Consider the following 18258-nt stretch of genomic DNA (forward strand, 5'->3'; position numbering starts at 1 on the left):
ACCTTTATTTATTCATATTTAATTTAATATTAATTTAATTTAAATACTTGACTAATATGAATTGCATGTTGTATCAAAATAATTATGTTAAAGCTTGGAATGATATCAAAAAATATCTACTGAGATGGGATAAGTTACCACTGTCATTATTAGGAAGAATTTCAGATGAATGTTTTACCTGGATTATTTGTTTTCCAGACAATACCGATATTGAAAACTGATCTACCATTTAAACAATGGCAAAAAGGTATCTCTAAATTTATATAGCAAGGTAAAAAACCAAGAATAAAATATAGATTCTTACAGGATGCTAAAGAAAGATGCAAGGTAAAAAACCAAGAATAAAATATAGATTCTTACAGGATGCTAAAGAAAGAGGCGGGGTAGGTCTTCCAGATTTAAAGCCGCCTAAGTTTCTCAAATAAGAAACCACAATTTAAGATTCAAATTGAATGTTTAATTTGGAGATAAAAACACTTTTTTTAAAACATTCAGGTAAATCAGAAAACAAAGATAATAGCTAATACAAGAAAAATCTTAGCAAAGAAAGCACAGTGTGAATAGAAGGCATGAAGGTCTTAGCAACCTTTTTTTTTTGCGGAACGACCAGTCTAAAATTCTCCTGTACCCAATCAAAGACTGTTCTCAGTTGTATTACGATCAGAAAACCTCTTAACTTCTTTGACTGGTGCAATAAGCCTAGATGTTTTCATAAACCCTCCTCATGAGCAAGTGGGAATTCATTCAGCCCACCCCTCAGACTAGATCTTGTCCCTTTCCTCAAACCTTGCCCTTCCAGAGAAATTAAATGCAAAATTGCATATTATATCTATATTTCAATCAATAGATGCCCCAAGGACAGCTGCGGGCGCTCAAGCCCTGCACCACCTGCAGTGGTTTTTGTAACTGGCTTAATATATGTCTTAAAATGGCACAGAATTTGGTTCTGTGATATTACTTGTCCAACTGCTTTTCCAGGGCCAAGGAAGAAACAAATAAACTTATGAGAAGTAACTGAAAGAGAAGCTTCTGTATTAAAAGGAAACCTCAGTTTCAGAGACCCCATTCAAGTGCCTCATCCAGACTACTTTGGAGGCCGTGGACCAAACTTCTATCTGGCCATCCCCTTAAAAGTCCATTGTTTCAAAATATTCTGCATAAGGCAGTTACATTTATGCTAATTTTATGTCATTTGTAGTGATCTACACTATTTGTGTAATGATGTCATCCTGCAAATGACTAATTGTGTCATTCATGTCAATTTATGGAAATGACATCATTTACACCACTTGGTCAAGGACAATACCACCCACATGATATACAGTGCATTCAGAAAGTATTCAGACCCCCTTCACTTTTTTCAATTTTGTTATGTTGCAGCCTGATACTACAATCATTCAAATTTGCTTTTTTTCTCATTAATCTACACTCAGTACCCCCTAATGACAAAGTGAAAACAGAATTTTAGAAATGTCTGTAGATTTATTAAAAAGAAAAAACTGAAATATCACATGTACTTAAGTATTCAGACCCTTTACTCAGTACTTTGTTGAAGCACCTTTAGCAGCAATTACAGCCTCAAGTCTTTTTCGGTATGTTGCAACAAGCTTTGCACACCTGGATTGGGGGATTTTCTGCCATTCTTCTTTGCAAATCCTCTCAAGCTCAATCAGGTTGGATGGGGACCGTCAGTGGACAGTTATTTCCAGGTCTCTTCAGAGATGTTCAATAGGGTTCAACTCAGGGCTCTGGCTGGGCCACTCTAGAACATTCACAGAGTTGTCCCTAAGCCATTCCTGTGTTGTCTTGGTTGTGCGCTTAGGATCGTTGTCATGTTGGAAGGTGAACCTTCAGCACGGTCTGAGGTCCTGAGCGCTGTGGAACAGGTTTTCATTGAGGATATCTCTGTACTTTGCTCCATTCAGCTTTCCCTCAACCTTGACCAGTCTCCCAGTCCCTGCTGCCGAAGAACACCCCCACAGCATGACGCTGCCACCACCGTGCTTCACTGTTGGGATGGTATTGGGCAGGTGATGAGCAGTGCCTGGTTTCCTCCAGACATAACGTTTAGAATTGAGATCAAACAGTTCAATCTTGGTTTCATCAGGCCAGAGAATCTTGTTCCTCACGGTCTGAGAGGTGCTTTTTTGCAAACTCCAAGTGGACTTTCATGTGTTTTCAACTGAGAGGCTTCCATCTAGCCACTCTGCCATAAAGCCCAGATCAGTAGAGGGCTGCAGTGATGGTTGTCCTTCTGGAACTTTGTCCCATCTCCACACAGGATCTCTGGAGCTCAGTCAGAGTGACCATCAGGTTCTTAGTCACCTCTCTTACTGAGGCTCTTCTCCCCTGATTGCTGAGTTTGGCCAGGCGACCAGCTGTTGGAAGAGTCCTGCTTGTGCTCAACTTCTTCCATTTGAGAATTATAGAGGCCACTCTGCTCCTGGGTACCTTCAGTGCAGCAGAAATGGTTTTCTAGCCTTCCCCAGATCTGTGCCTTACAATACTCCTGTCTCTGAGCTCTGCAGGCAGTTCCTTTGTCCTCATGGCTTTTGCTCTGGCACAGTATGCATTGTCAGCTGTGAGGCCTTCTATAGAGAGGTGTGTGCCTTTCCAAATCATGTCCAATCAATTTAATTTGCCACAGGTGGACTCCAATCAGGGTGTAGGAACAGCTCAGCAACAATCAAGAGAAGTGGGAGGCACCTGAGCTAAATTTCAAGTGTTGTTGCAAAGGGTCTGAATACTTATGCCAATGTGATATTTCAGTTTTTTCTTTTTAATAAATTTACAGACATTTCTAAAATTCTGTTTTCACTTCATCATTATGGGGTACTGAATGTAGATTAATGAGAAAAAAAACAAATTTGAACGATTGTACTGTCAGGCTGCAACATAAGAAAATTGAAAAAAGTGAAGGGGGTCTGAACACTTTCCAAATGTACTGTAAATCACCATGAATGATGGAATTTGTGTTCTAATGGACACCCCCTCCCTCATAATTGGCCTCTGAAATCAAGCTTTCACATAATGGCCATATTAGTACCCATAAACATGTACAATATACTGACAGACACAATAATGCATTCAAATAAATGAGCGTTTCCACTGCAGTGTTTCTACTCCAATTTGACAACAACCTGTGATGATCTTCAATGAAACACTGAAACACAGAAAACAGGTAGGGAACACCATAAGCCAATCAGTGCTGTCTCTCTGGCTGATCAACAGGAGAATGTCAGTTACCTTGACCACCATGTTACCGGTTTCATCCTTCATCCGGGAATCATCAGTTGTAGGTAGACAGATGTTATTCTACCAGGAACTGAACTCATGGACCTTTGCAGTTAAATGACAATATATGGTGCATTACCTTTAGGAACCATCTAGGTCCTGGCACTCAGTGGCTTGCAGGAAGGGATATATACAGGCTTATCTATCCATAACTCTCCACTCTGAAAGCTTAAGGGGAGGTGGACTATATAGATCTTTCTGATAGCCTCTAGCGTATGAGGGAGAGACTATTCGGGAGCAACATTTGCTCAAACTACACACAAAATGGAAGGAAACTAAATTGCTGCCACAACCTCACCAATAACCCTAACCAGGCAGTTGGGGGGAGAGAGCAGGGATTGAAAGGTTGCATGCCTGCTGATCTCCAGCCAAAGAGAAGGGGTACAGACAACCCTCTTGTACATTACACTCCTCCTCCAGGCTACTGTGCTGGAGGCTCAACAGTTGAACAGACAAGCAAAAAGTCAAAAGCAAATAAAGTATGTGAAATCACCAAAGTGGATGTGGATTTGTTTGGCTATACACACAGACATCTGAATGGCTGCTGTAAAGCATGACCTATCAATATACAGGTAGTCCTCGCCTAATAACCACAATTGGGACAGGAATCTCAATCGCTGAGCAAAGTGCTCTTTAAGTGTGATGCCCCATGACTGCTTCGCTCAACAACCACAACGCAGGCACTCCCGGATGCAGTTAAGGCACTCCTGAGTCGTTAAGCAGACACAGCGAAAGAGCTGTCTGCTGAAGGATTTCAGCTCTGCTGCCCAGCAGGCAGCCCTTTCGCTTTCAAATGTTCCTGAAGCCTGCCGAAGGGTTTGCCCTCCCCTCAGTGGACCGGGGAAGTCTTTCATGGGGCTGGAGGAACAGAGCTCAAATCTTCAGGATTTGAGCTCCATTACTGCACACTGCTACGAGGCTTCCCTCGTCCCCTCCGCTTGGAACCTTCCCTGCGCTGACTTTCTGGGGAAGCCAGCAGAGAAGATTGCAAAGGGCAATCACATGATCGCAGGGCACTTGGCAACCGGTTGTAAGTGTGAGCCAGTTGCCAAGCGGCTACATGACCACAAGGGGAACAGCGTGACGTTTTACAATGGCCGAAAGAGCATTGTGGCCCATAAAATGCTTTACAGGCTGTAAAGCACCCTTTCTGAGCTAATCATAACTTCAAACCATCGTTAGACGAACGGTCATTAAGCAGGGACTACCTGTAGAGATAATAGCATTGGCTTACCTTGCAGGACACATTCATAATATAAGTAAAGCTAATTGAACAGCTAAGTACTTTCTTAATCCTGTTTAATAGTGTGAAAAACTGTTGCAAAATACTCATGTAGAAATCTTCTAGGTTTAGTTAGATCCATGATATTTGAAGGCAGCTATCATGACGTTTTATATTATGCCAGTTCGAATGCCAGTCATCTTGTGGAAGTAGGAAGGGTAGGATGCCTACAACTGTACTACGTTGCTTACTTTTCTCATTGCTCCTGAGAACTAGAGCTTAGAAGATGCGGGAACCGGCCCCAGCCACTTCTCTCCTGCAAAGCAAATCGATACCAGACAAAAAAATCAAATTCAGAAGACCAAAGAGGACTTAAAAGGTTCATCCTTTCAAACACAGAACAGTTGTCCTGATCGTACCAGAAGTGTTCTAACCCTGTTCCAAGGGCCGTTTGGAACTTGGGACACTTCTAGCAAAGTCAGAATGCATTTTGAGCTTAAAATGGTTTGAGCTTGAAGTATTACACACACCTCTAATTATCAATACAAAATTTGGTTAAATTCAATACATTACATCACAAGACCCAGTTTGATTCAGAATTCCAGGCTACCCAACTGGGTCCAAGACCTGAGTCCAAGGTATGATTTGTACCTACTCTATGTCAGGTTCGGTCAGCACGAGGTTTCAGGGAAGCACGGGGTTGCAGGGAAGCTCGCAACCAGACCACGCGGAATCCACCGGCGGTAGCTAGCGGGGAAAAGAGGAACCGAAAGCGCCGCTAATTAACGAGCCACCTGCGGCCAGCTAAACAGGAAAACCGCAGCGGAAGCTTTTAATTACGGACTGATAACGGCGCAAGCAAGCAAGGAACGGGGCCGCAGGGCAGCGAAACAAGATCGTAACGCAGCACAGAACCCGCGGGTCTGCACGTAGCAGGGAGGGGCCAACCCAGCCGGAGGGGGACTGGCAATCAAGGACAATGGACTCTGACCGACCCTGCCATCATGAACGATCAGGGGGGACATTGGGGGGCCTAATAGCCCACAGCCGCAACGCGATCACGAGGCGGGAAAAAGCGCGGGAAGGGGGGAATATAACAAGTGATGCAATTGTACCAAGCCAGTCCTGGCTTTGCTTGTGACTACTACGTTACGCATGAGTAAACCTTCTTTGTGAACCACACGCGTCACGAGAGTTTCTCTGTCGAACGGGGCAAATCTCACACTCTAATCTACTCTAACCCTGACCCTAAAATACCAGTATGGAGACACAAAAAGAGATGGAGAGGTGATCCTCTAAGTATCTGAGAAGTATTTATTGTGCAGCCCAAAGTATTTCAGACCCCAGAACTTTTATCAAAGGTACTGAAAACTCCTCCAGAATTAGAGAAATAGAGGAACTTTGTTACAAAGCAAAGGAAGGCTCTGAGATCTGAAATATGGTTGATCTATACTTAGCACTTTGCAGACACTTTGAGGACTTCCTGTCTTTTACTACTTGTGCTATTCTTTCATATTTGGTTTTTGGCATGACGGAAAGACATCCAATTGTAAAAGTGTGAACACACACAAAAAATCACATTTATATAGATCCATGTCTTCTCTTTTACCATGCTCAGGTGTACAAGTTGTACAAAAAGGTTGTTTATAAATTCAATTCAGAGCAAGTTTGCAAGGATTCTCCCCACCTTATAAAGCCAAACCCCCCTCCAAAAAAGCCTGATTGAATTCATAAGTCAGCCTAAATCTTCTGGTATTAAATTTACACAATGCACAACTGCCTGCAAGACACTGCCATCATTTGAGTGATCTCAGCCCAGAGCAGAATGTATCTAGAATGCTCACTTGTTGAGTGTTTCTGTTGCAGTAACATATGAATGAGGCTTAGATCCACACCAATGGATAAACCAAGTCTGTTTGATAGTCTCAGCTGGAAAATTTTGTAATGAATTTTAAATGCTTTTGGACAGAGGACGTTTCTAGCCACTATGTTCCAGCAGCTTTCTTCTAGTGTCTCCAAAGGATTATCTGTTGGCTAGTTGAAACTCTGCATCATCTCACCCAATTTTAGACTGCTTTCTGACAACTCAAATCCTTCTGCATTCAAACAGTATTTCCAGATTAAAATGCACAGGGAGAACCTTAACAACATTTCCACTAAAAAAAACCCTATTAGGTCAATTCAATTATAGAAACACCAAAATAGATTATCTCCCCCTGTAAAGGAAGTTGGCAGTTTAGAAAAGAAATTGCTCTCTGCTCCAAGTTTATCCGCTCCAGGTTTGCCCCAGTGAAGTTCCATTCAGACTCTTTACTTTTGCTGTCTAAAGTGATTCCTGAGTGGAAAGCAATTTGGATCAAAGCATCAATAGTCAGGGAAAAAATTGAGTTCCCTTTCTCTTCCTCTCTCATGAGCTTTAGAACAAAAGTAGAATTATACAAAAGGTAAGTTACAACCCATTTCCATAATGTTTACAAAATGGGGATTTAGCATTTTTTAGTGTAAATTCTGGTTAGACACAATATTTTTCTCCCCTTTCTTTTCACAAGACTTATATATGCCTTCTAAGGTCCTCAGAGACAGAGCACAGTAATAAAAAGCTATTTTAAGTAACAGGGTGCCCAGCTGGATGACAGCACCTAGCCAACCTGGGTGTTCTGAGAAAGCTAACCAGGATTTAGGGCTGTGGACAAACTGGAAAGTCAAAAAAAAAAAAAAAAAATCAGAAGAAGGCAGTGGCAAAACATTTTCCTCCTTTTCATTTTTATGGGAGCCGCAAACAAACAAGACCCACTTTTGTAATGTGTTGGTCCACTGTAGAGCCTAAAAAACTCTTCAATAACAAACAACAAAAACATTAGTAACACTCACCCAAAAAACTTCCTAGTACTTCTACACGATCTGAACCAAAGAAAAGCTGGGGCTTTCCATCAATCTGGATAACAAAACACGGCACTCCAAATGCCTACGTGGGAAAACCCAACACAAAGATGTAAGAAGAAAATTGTACTTCATCTAACCAGCTTAGGGTAACAGATGCAAACCAAAGAGTTGAAATGTGCCAGTTAGCTTCTGTGTTAGGTAGCTGCACATTTATTCCGCATTTCCTAATAAACAGATCTTGTGCATGATTTCACGCCACTTCAGATGCCAGCATCTACTGTGCGTGGAATAGTTTTGTGAAATAACTCGCTCAATGGGAAGTAATAGGTAGTCAGGCTGCCCATCTTCCCTGCTCTTCATAAATCTGGCAGCAATATTTCAATGCCAGCCATGGATAATAGCTAGGAAGATGCATAAAAGCCAGAAGGTTCTCTGCAGATGAAGTCTTCTGAGGTGACGTCATTACCCAATAAAGTTGCTCATCAGAGCGCTAAAGAGTTCAGCTTCCCAAATCCCCACATCATCTTTTTGGAAAAGGACTCTGACTGGCAGATATATTTCACAAAACGTTGGCCCTTACCCCAAACTTCAGGGCCTCGTCTGTGGTCTCTTTCAGGCGATTCTTCACCTCAGCTGAGCTGCTCATTTTCAGAAGCTCCTGGCTTTTGCCTGAGGGCAACCCTGCTTTCTCTGCAGCCTGAGAAAAAAGACAGATATCCTAGAACACGCAGCCCAAGTTGACTGGATAAAACCTCAGGCAGCTTTCCATACGGAGAGACACAGAACCCACCTGAGATACTTTAAAGGAAAGAAGAGGTTTGCAAAAATACCCCACACTGACACTCCTTAATAGAACTGGAAAGCAAATGCCTGGCACAGAGGGGATGTACTAAACTGTGACCCAACTCAAACTGTTCAACACCTGTGGAATACCTTCCTTGTGGTTTGCTGGCATTGATACAACTTCTATTCTTAACTACTAAAGTAGTTAAGTTCTCTATAGACAGTGCACTCTTTTTTCACATAAGTCTTCTTTCTTTACTCCAACGTTAAGAGGACAACCTACGGTAGTCCAAAATCAGGAGTCTTTTACCAGCTTTTCTGAGTAACAAATGTTACGAAAGGGCATAAGCTTCTGTGTGCTGCAATTCATGATGAAGTCTGATGAAATAACCTGCAGCGCATGGAAGTGTATGCCTTTTCATAACATTTGTTGCCTGGAAAGGTACTACCAGATTCCTCCTGTTTCTTTGTTCCAAGTAAGATTATTAGTCCATCTAGCTAGGGTTTTCCTCTTCTCTCTGGGGCTCTCCAGCGTGTGAGGCTGAGATCGTCCTTCCTAGAGATCCTAGGAATGAATTTGAGACCCTCGACATGCAGAGCAATTACTGACCTTGAGCTCATCCCCTATGTAAGTTAAGCAGCACACAATACTTTAGAAAAATAAGCTACAGATCACATGGGATTCAATAGTCAGTCTAAGGCCTAGGAAAACTGCATTTCCATGTGTCAGACCTAGTGATAATACTAGTCATAAAATAATTTTCTCCTGATTTGTTAATTTAAAAGAATAAAACGCTTCTAGATCCTTCAAGGAGTTCATGACTGAGGAAGAGGACAAAGCCACACAAGTTCCCTTCTGCATGGACAGTCCTCCCTGACAGCAATACTGCCCCAAAAGCAAATTACACAGTACAAGAGTGCCACACGCAGGACAGCAGAGTGGGAAGGCAAGGCCTCTAAAAACTCTGCAGTTTAAACTTCTCTCAAAATGGAAGAATTATCCACCCAGCAGACCTCCACAGACCAGCCCTTTGCATCCAAACCACAGAACAGGCACCTTGTAGGAGAAGAGCATTACGAGGAGCAGGAACTTACTGCCAATATACTCTCTGGCTGAACTATGTCTTCATCCTGGAAAAAGTACAGCAACTGATTAATAACGCTCGTGGATAAGATGAATCATGGAAACACTAAGGTAAGTAAGCGAAAGAAAACAAAACAAGCAGACGAAAAAAACAACAACCCCATGGCCATTTTCTTTGTCTAAATGAAATTGGACCACTAGGCCAGTCTCCCTAACCTAACCTACCTAAAACCGAGGGAATGAAGAGAAAAGTGAGGTATGGCCGAAATTCCAGACTGCCCTATTCATTTAATCTGGTCTTAAAGATGCCCACAACAATTTGTTGTCGCAGTTCTTGGATGTCAGAAACAACTTCAATGCTTAAATTCCTGGAGGCCCCCATATAGGTCTGTACTTGGCTTACTTGGCTGAAATGTGTGCAAGTCTAGTTCAGGTGGCTTCAACTTTCTTACCTAAGCATCCTAAAGAGATCAGCAGAAGGGACAGAGAAATGCCTAGAGACACACAGTTGTCTGCACGATCTGAATACAGTGGAACCTCGGTTTACGAACTTAATTCGTTCTGTGACTCTGGTCGCACCCCGAATTGGTCACAACCCGAAGGAAATTTCCCCATAAGGTTCAATGTAATTACCGTTAATCCGTTCTGGTGTGGAGGACAGGGAGGCGGCTATTGCTTGGAGGGAGAGTCCCCCTCCCTACGACCACGTGTCAGGGGCGGAAAATGGCCGTGGACCACGTGTCAGGGGCGGAAAAATGGCCACGGACCACGTGTCAGGGGTGGAAAAATGGCCACGGACCACGTGTCAGGGGCGGAAAAATGGCTGCGGACCACGTGTCAGGGCGGAAAAATGGCCGCGGACCGTGTCACGGGAGGGAAAATGGCCGCGTATCCTGTTCATACCCCGAGGCAGAGTTCGCAAACCAAGGTAAATTTTTGCGGCCGGAGCTGGTCATAACCCGAAAAGTTCGTTAACAGAGGCGTTCGTAACCCGAGGTACCACTGTACTTACCCGGGACCAAACGCGCATCCAAAGTTCTCTAGAAACGGGCTCCAAAAACTGGGGTTCTGCTACATCCACAGCTGTGATAAAACGCATGGCAGGCAGACTTCCTGTGGAGGTAGAGAGAGACACAAAGGTGCGCTAGAGAAGCTGCATGAATGCTGATGGGGAGACAAACACACCCTCTCCCTTACTTTTAAAAGGACTCATTGGACCTTCTACTTCCTGATGTCCTCCCGATGCGTAGAAACCACCATCTCCAAAATGCCTAACTGGCACCAATTTGGAGAAAGCAATCTCCTTCATTACCTTTCACAACCACAGTGTCTAGGATATCCTTCGGTAAACTCAGTGGCACTTGGCAATACTTTGCCATTCGTCTGATATCCTTCATAACATACTCTGCTTTCTTGGGAAGCACCGCTGGAAGCTGGTTCCCTGTAGCAAAAACAGCAAATCACAAAAGGCAATTTCAGTATTAAGCCTTTAATTTTGTGTTCCTCCATCAAAGTATGGGAAGCTGGAGTAGGATAGGACTGGAGAAACCTGAACACTGGGCACTTACATCAGTTTTACTGGAGACAAGAAATCACATATTTTGTTGTGTTTTACTTTAAGAAACCCCATCAAGTTCAGCTGTCACAGAATAGCCAAGTATACCGTTAACAGAAAACAAGTCATTCTAGGCAGCTCTCGTGAGGGGATCATAAAACAGCGGTTCCCTGCAGGACAATATCTTGCTCTCAACTGTAGCAGAGCCTTTAAAAAGGACACTAAGCCAACAGCACTCACTTTCTAGTCACTTTCGGAAATGATCTATTTAACTAGCTCATGGATATTAGAGACCTTCAAAATGCCAAATTTAATTTGACACTTGGTGAGTTTTATCTTCTTTGATACAAGGAATTTTAAATAGAGACTTAAGAGTGTAAAAACAATATATAATTGGCAAAAACATTGATTTAAGAAAGTTATAAAGAGACCAGAAGAACTTGTACTGTTGCTGTAAGATTTGAAAAATAAATATATAATTAAATAATACACCTGTGGGAACCAAACTAAATCCATATTAGGAACTGAGATTCTTTGAATGTTGCAAATGGACACTAGAGGGGACTAAAGGACCAGGCAGAAAGAAGAAAAAGTGCATCTATCAATATTTAAACTGAAGTTTTAAAATAGCCAACTCTGGTGCAACTTTTGAGTTACTTAAAGAGTTCTTTGAAAAATGGACTAAGATATTAATAACTAATATTTAAGAAAGCATAAAGATTCCAATGGTTAAAACTCTAGATGTTAAGGGAGATTTTAAAAAGGAGAAGTTGCGACAAGAGATCCTGGACGGTGCCTATTTACTGGATTTACAAAGTAGCTTAGAAAAGGATCTGAAGAATCTTTTAGAATGCCAAAGATTGATGAAAGATCAAATCCTGCAACTCCATTGGAATGAATTAAAGGCCAAGATTGTAAAATGCAAAAGGAAGGAGTATAAAGTTGGAGTATTTGATTAGGGATAAATTATATGTTTGATATTTCTGGCAGCTTCTAACAGACTTTTTGCTGACCTAGGTCTGAAAAGATGAAGATTTCTGGATTGTGAATAGAGTTAGATTATGGGAAGAAGAGTTTTTTGTTTGTAATTTTAAAAGAGGGTGGGGAGCTATTATGTTAGCATGTGCTCAGTGTGATGAAGGTTGGAAGCCACTTCGTTATTATTGTCTCTTTTTCTTTTTGTTTTTTTTCTTTCTCTTGAAATTTTTAAACTTTCCTTACTTTTCTTTAATATTTCAGTTTAGTTTGTATTTGTTTTTGCTATGTCTATTTAAAAGCTTTGTAAAATTATTACAAAAAAAAAAACAGAGAACAAGTCATTCTAAAAACAAATTCAGAGAAACAATGAAAATAAACACCAAGTGAGACTGGACTTTCAGGTCTTAAAATACAGGGAAATGACAACACTCTTCCCAAGCCTTTAAAGAGAGACACGAGAAAAACAAATATGCAATGCTTCACCAACCTCTTTGATCTAGAGCAGTGTTTCTCAGCCTTGGCAACTTTAAGCTATATGGACTTCTCCCAGAATTCCACACATCTTAAAGTTGCTAATGTTGAGAAAAACTGATCTAGAATGAACTTTTGTAACTAGTTGGTACAGGAGTGTGTCTAATCTTCAATTAAGATCAGTTGAACAATTAAGTACTTACCAGTTGACTTCAGTATCCCCGAAAGGAAAACTGGCCGGAAACGCAGATCTATATTCCAGATGGGACGGTACCTGCAAATAATCTACAGGGATGATGGGGATTATTAAAATTATTTAGAACTAGAAATCAGAAAACGGAAAGCAACATCTGCAAGATTAGATGTTAAAAGAGTGTGTGTGCTCTAGCAATAGGAAAAGAGAGCTGTCATGAATGCACTTTTTTTATTTGATTTGTATCCCACCTTTCTTTCAGGACCTCAAGCTGGCATACATAGCACCCTTTCCTCCTATTTTTCCACACAGTAACAATTCTGTGAGGCGAGGTGGGCTGGGCTGGGCGGGCCCAAAGTCACCAGAATATCCATAGCTGGGGTGGACTAGAACCCGGGTCTCCCTGCCCCTAGCCCAATACCTTAAGCACTGCACCACACTGGTTCCACAAGCATCTATTTAAAGGTGATACTCCAGAAGCAAAGAGTTTATCATTCGGCATGAACCTTCATAGGCAACACTACCAGAATATGTACATAGAAAAGCAGGTATAGGTTTTATTACGAGATAAATCCAATAAAAATAAAATATCACAGGAACTAAGCACAAAATGTGGCTATTACTTTAAAAATGCTTTTGCACAGAATTAATTGGGGATGAAGATGGGGGAGGAGAAAACATATATTCTATACATTCCAAAATGGAACAATCAGCTGTCTTTTATTTGAGGCCCCCTAGATCAGTGTTCCTTAAAGTGTGGTCCTGGAACCCCTGGAGGTCTCCCAAGACCTTCCCCGGGGTCCGCAAAATCAAAATTATTTGCCAGCCTAGGCTGAAAAATAATACAGTATTAAAATCCCATCAAACAATCATGAGAAGCAGTAGCAGCAGCAAATGCGTCAATTTTAATTTTTAATACAGTCAATATTGATAAATATAACCCATTCAAACAAAAGCTCTTTGGGGGTCCTCTATAATTTTTAAAAGTGGGAAGGGGTCCTGAGAGAAGAAAGGGCAAGAAACGCTGCTCTAAAAGATTTAGAATATAACTCCAATTATCCTTAGTACTATGGTCACTGAAATCTAATACATCTTGAGAGTTCCTAGCTAGGAGGGGCCCCAGGGCACCATTAACCCACCTGGGGTCTATATGCTACCACAATTACTGCATATGTGCTAGTCATGATCTTTGTACCGGACAAGGTTTCTATATTTAAGAGAAACTCTTGAAGGAAAGAGTGAGGAAAAACAGAGTCACATAAATGGACACAGCAGGTCTGGATGAGTAAAAGAGGACACTAATTCATTTGGTGACCTGGTGTAAAAATCCAGGAACTACTTTTATTTTGAATATTTCCAGTTTTGTCAAAACTATAGTTGGTATGAAGTTCAGGAGTTATAGAGAGGATGGCCTTGACGAACAGAGAGAGAAGATCCATTACAACGGCAATGAACAGATAAATGTGGCTTAAGCCACAGGAAGATAGAGATGTTTCTTAATCTAGTCTACCTTGTAGGGTTGACAGGAGTTCCCTAATTTTCTACAGATTCCAGAAGAGACAATCTCCAGAGAAAGAGGTGGCCGCCAAACTTTGGGAATGATCCAACCAAGTAAAAGTTCCATTGATCTCAACAGCAATGGTGCCAACAAAATATTATTATTATTATATATTATATTATGATTGTGCAACAGAAATTGATCAAAATGGAAAGTGCTGAACTTTGACTAGGTCATTCCCAGAATGTTCCTAGTAATGGTTTAAAGTGGGATAATATGAGAAGCAGGACACAATTTTATAGGAGGAAACACTTAGGAGTAGAAACTCTTAAGTTATTAAAATTAAGTGTACAAAAACGTACCAGTTTTAATTTGGAACAAATATTACATTTAGTTAACTTCTATATTGTTCAAATATTTATTTTTATTGCAACATACTAGTAACGTAGGTACCTTTTCTGGTTCTTCCTAATGAATATAACTGGAATTTGAAATAAGAATAAAGTAGTTTGATGCTTTAAGTGATGCTATGCATCAAAGACCACTGACATAAAACCACCCAAGATGTAAACCATTCTTGGCAGGAAAAAGGCAGCATTAAAGAATCTATATTAGCAAAGACAAAGAAATCAGAATATCATAATGAACATGGCTTTCTTTTCCTAATAAACAAAGTTACCCATTTGCTAGTTACAAACCAGATCTTTCAGAGCAGGAATTGCAATTGCACTGAGAAAAGCAAGCATTCAGGAGCAATATTATGATGCTTTAAGTTAAACTCATTTTCATACCTGAAGTAAAGTGGACAGAGTTCAGAAATAATACATTAGGTTTATGGATACACTGGCAGTGAAAGCCATATTGTGTAATCATACACAAGACTGGAATACTGTATATAGCATGTACTCCTGACTGCTACTCCTGTAGCAAAGAGCTACAGAGGCTTTTCTGTAGGGCTGGGGAAATCCCAAAGTTGCAGAAGTACAAACTTACTGGAGAGAGGAACAGGACAGCCATTGATCTGCTTTTCGATATTCATACTGACCTCACATCGCACTGAATTTGGCATACTTTAGGGTCCCCATACACGGACTGCAAAAATAGGGATCATCACTAGAAGGCAGCACAAAGATGCAGAAACCCCCAGACATCTAGACCTGGATTCCCGAAGACCAAATATACTAGCCGTGCTGTATCTAATGAATCCATGTGTGATACTGAGCAAGTGAGCTGGACGATCCACTTCCACCCCATTTCAACAAGAGCATTTTGAGGTATTATTCATATATGACAGGATTTGCTTTCATCTAACTCACAGCAACATACTCCACATTCACAAATATTTCCAATGTCCTAAAATTCAAACCCCTCTTTCAAATAAGTCAGAGTTATGTGCCAATCAAGTGGTACACAGCTTGGTTTAGTATTGCACTAAATTTCCGACACACCCACAATCTATATATGTAGCAGACATGATAAATGTTGCAACGTTTGTAGCAGCCAGAGAAAAGTGGGTCAAAGTTGAAACCAAGGGAGCCCTTGAAGCCTTTGTGAAAACTGCTGACAGCTCTTCTAAAAAAATGCTTTCCTCTATTCCTTTCCCCTTTTTTCCAGCCTGGAGTATTTCCAGATGAGGATTTTATGACAGAGTGAACATTATCCAGAAGTTGCAAACCTCTGTCAAGGGCAAAGAGCTACAGAGGCTTTTCTGCAGGGCTGGGGGAATTCCAAAGTTGCAGAAGTACAAACTTACTGGAGACAGCAACAGGACAGACAGCAAACAACACATAGTAACTGTTAAGAAAAATAGTTAAACGGTGGAACAAAGAATATTAAAATGAAGTCTCTTGGGGACGGCCCAGCTGACGGAAGGAGAGAGGAGGCGCACTCCAGGCTGCAAGTTGCAGATACAAGCAGGTCCCGTTTGCAAAAGGCCGTCAGCCAGTGTCCCTGCCCTGCATTTCCACATTAGCAACAGCATGACCCTGGACTTTGAAACAATAAAGTTCTGGTCATCTGAAGCTGCAATTCACAGTACAGGAATCCGAGCGGATCTCTCTTGCACTGCAGAGTTACTCTTCTAAGTCTTCGCTGCGCTTAGTTATACGCGCATAATAAAGAAAACTACGAATATTGCTGCTACCCTACTCCAAATCGTATCTAACGTGGCAGGAAATCGGACGGAAGCCCCCCAGGAAGGCTTCTGAGCAGCCGAGCTTCTGCTTGGCCTGGAAGACGCGAGGCGAGAGGGAGCGGCTTGCTTTAGCACGGCTTTTCCCAGCGCTCTTACCTCAAAGCCAAGCCAGGAGTACGGGGATATGACGTCGTAGAAACACTCCACCGTCTTCTTGCTCTCGCGCGCCGTAGCCATGCTCCGTCGGAAAGCCAAGTTGAGGGGGGAAAGCCTGCGAGTTAACATGCGTGCAAAGCGAAAGGGAAACACACAGCTCCAAAGACGCACTTTACGTCCTCTCCTGCTGCTTTCTGGGTGCGACCCACTCCCGTGTCCTCCGGCGGTTCCCTTCGGCACGTGGGAAAGTCACGTGGGCGGCGGGAGCAGCAGTAGTAACAACTGTCGGCTTTGCTCGGAGGGAAACGCTGGTATCCTCAAACATACAGGAGGCTGCGTGCAGCGACTGGAATCTGCACACATGGACCCTCCGCAAGTTGGTGCTTTTCCAGTCTGTTAGATTTGAGAATTACGAGAAGCGTAGTGCAACGCTTCTAAACTGCCTCAGGTTGAGCAAATTTTATTTCCTGGTCATCTCAAGTCCAGGGTGGTTAGGATTCCACGATCATAACGAAATGTCGTTGAGAAAAGAGTTTCATATGTTGCCTATTGTTTGACTTTTACAATAGGAAGTGAATACCTTGTGTTTTATGAGTAATTTCTAAAAACACCATGACACCAAGATACTTTATGTAATGTTGGCACTGTGTTACCCTGCCACAGGCTGGATTCACACACACTGAATCAACGCTAAAGCACTGCCCCCCTCCGTTTTTGTTTTCTGGGGTTTTTTTTCCTTGTGGCCCTGGAGCTCCTTCAGCCAGAGTTAGAGAAAATCAGTGGTATAGTAGTTTCCTATCACTCTGAGTTAGGAAAGAAAAAATGCAGGATACACCCCAAATAATCTTAACTTGGTTTATAAAAACAAAGACTACACACACACTACCTCCCAAACCCAGGGAAAAATAGAGAGAATCCCCCCCCCCCATGTACAGTATTATGCAAACTTACTCACTTGAGATTCGTCCAGCGAAATTTGAAATTTCCCCATGTGCTTATCTCAAATAAATATGTTACAATACTTAGAATCCTCTGCATTTGTGCAAACATTAGGAAAAATGGAGACATATTGATAGAATTGGCTGTTCTATTCTGTATCAACAGAAAATATTTTCTACTTTGTCTGTAAACTTTTTCATCCCTTCACAATGATTAAAAGGTTCAAATCTCTCCTCAGCCGCAGAAGCTCACTGGAGTTATACCTGTGTTCTGTTATAGTTGCTGTTTGTGAAATTACTGATCCTCTGTCAATCAATCAGTTGATAGAAAACCCTGGATTTCCTCAAAGAAATGGTGTCTTGATTGGTTAGAGATTGCATTTTGAAAAATTCCCCTCCAAATTGGGCTACCAGGTGATGTCTTTGAAAGGAACAAGGACTTTCATCGACCCTTCAGACATTGTGTTCAACTGTGAGTGGATAATAAAAAGAACATTTTCCTATATAAAGAGAAAGGAGGTCTTCCCATCTGGCAATATTTTACTCCAGAACTTCTAGTTTTAAGAATAGTTTGTTGGTATCACACAACCTGTTGAGGTGTATTGAAGAAACATAACATGGTGTGGGAGGGAGATGTGTGACTCACGTTGGCATAATATGTCAAATTTATTTTTGAATATGAGCACCATCATTTATGTTTGCTGGTAAAAAGTCCTCTATCTTGGATTGTTTCAGGGTTTTCTGTGGACTCTGCTGTCCAGTGCTGGATGGGAGTAGTTTCTTCTCCATAAGGTGCAGAAACCTTATGGAGGTTATGCTCCTCCAGTAAAAGGTGAGTGACTTCATTTGCATCTCACTAATTCAGAAGTACCTGCAGGGAATTGGCACACACCCTGGATAGATATATTTCAGAGTATTACTCTGAATATACACTTTGGAATACTGTTCTAGAAGAAAGCACCAAAATTATCCCTCTTTCTCTCCAAACAAAGAGTGGAGATCTGGTCATTTCAAAATATTGTTAAGAAGAAATGTAATTAATACCACCTCTCTTCTTCTCCAAATGAAA

At 41.6% G+C, this 18258-nt stretch overlaps 1 protein-coding gene across 2 annotated transcripts; it reads right to left on the reverse strand.

The window, feature by feature from the left end:
* Nucleotides 1-435: 435 nt before the first annotated feature.
* LOC148216223 (glutathione S-transferase kappa 1-like) lies at nt 436-16495 on the reverse strand. 2 transcript variants are annotated; one of them, XM_088138576.1, is made up of 9 exons: nt 16252-16495; nt 12474-12555; nt 10579-10707; nt 10279-10379; nt 9278-9313; nt 7980-8096; nt 7388-7481; nt 4768-4832; nt 436-3163 (listed from the first exon to the last, which is right to left on the reverse strand). In XM_088138576.1, exons 1-8 carry the CDS (start codon nt 16378-16380, stop codon nt 4789-4791), a joined length of 732 nt encoding a protein of 243 aa, XP_087994702.1. In that variant the 5' UTR covers nt 16381-16495; the 3' UTR covers nt 436-3163; nt 4768-4788. The 2 variants fall into 2 exon arrangements, with proteins under 2 accessions (XP_087994702.1, XP_087994700.1); XM_088138574.1 differs by having other exon boundaries at nt 436-4832.
* Between the last annotated feature and the right edge of the window lie 1763 nt (nt 16496-18258).

This window comes from Python bivittatus, unplaced genomic scaffold (assembly GCF_059951505.1).
Source record: "Python bivittatus isolate LINGU-HERP-01145 unplaced genomic scaffold, Pbiv_v1 ctg000270_np1212, whole genome shotgun sequence".
In the NCBI taxonomy this organism is placed as follows: Eukaryota; Metazoa; Chordata; class Lepidosauria; order Squamata; family Pythonidae; genus Python; species Python bivittatus.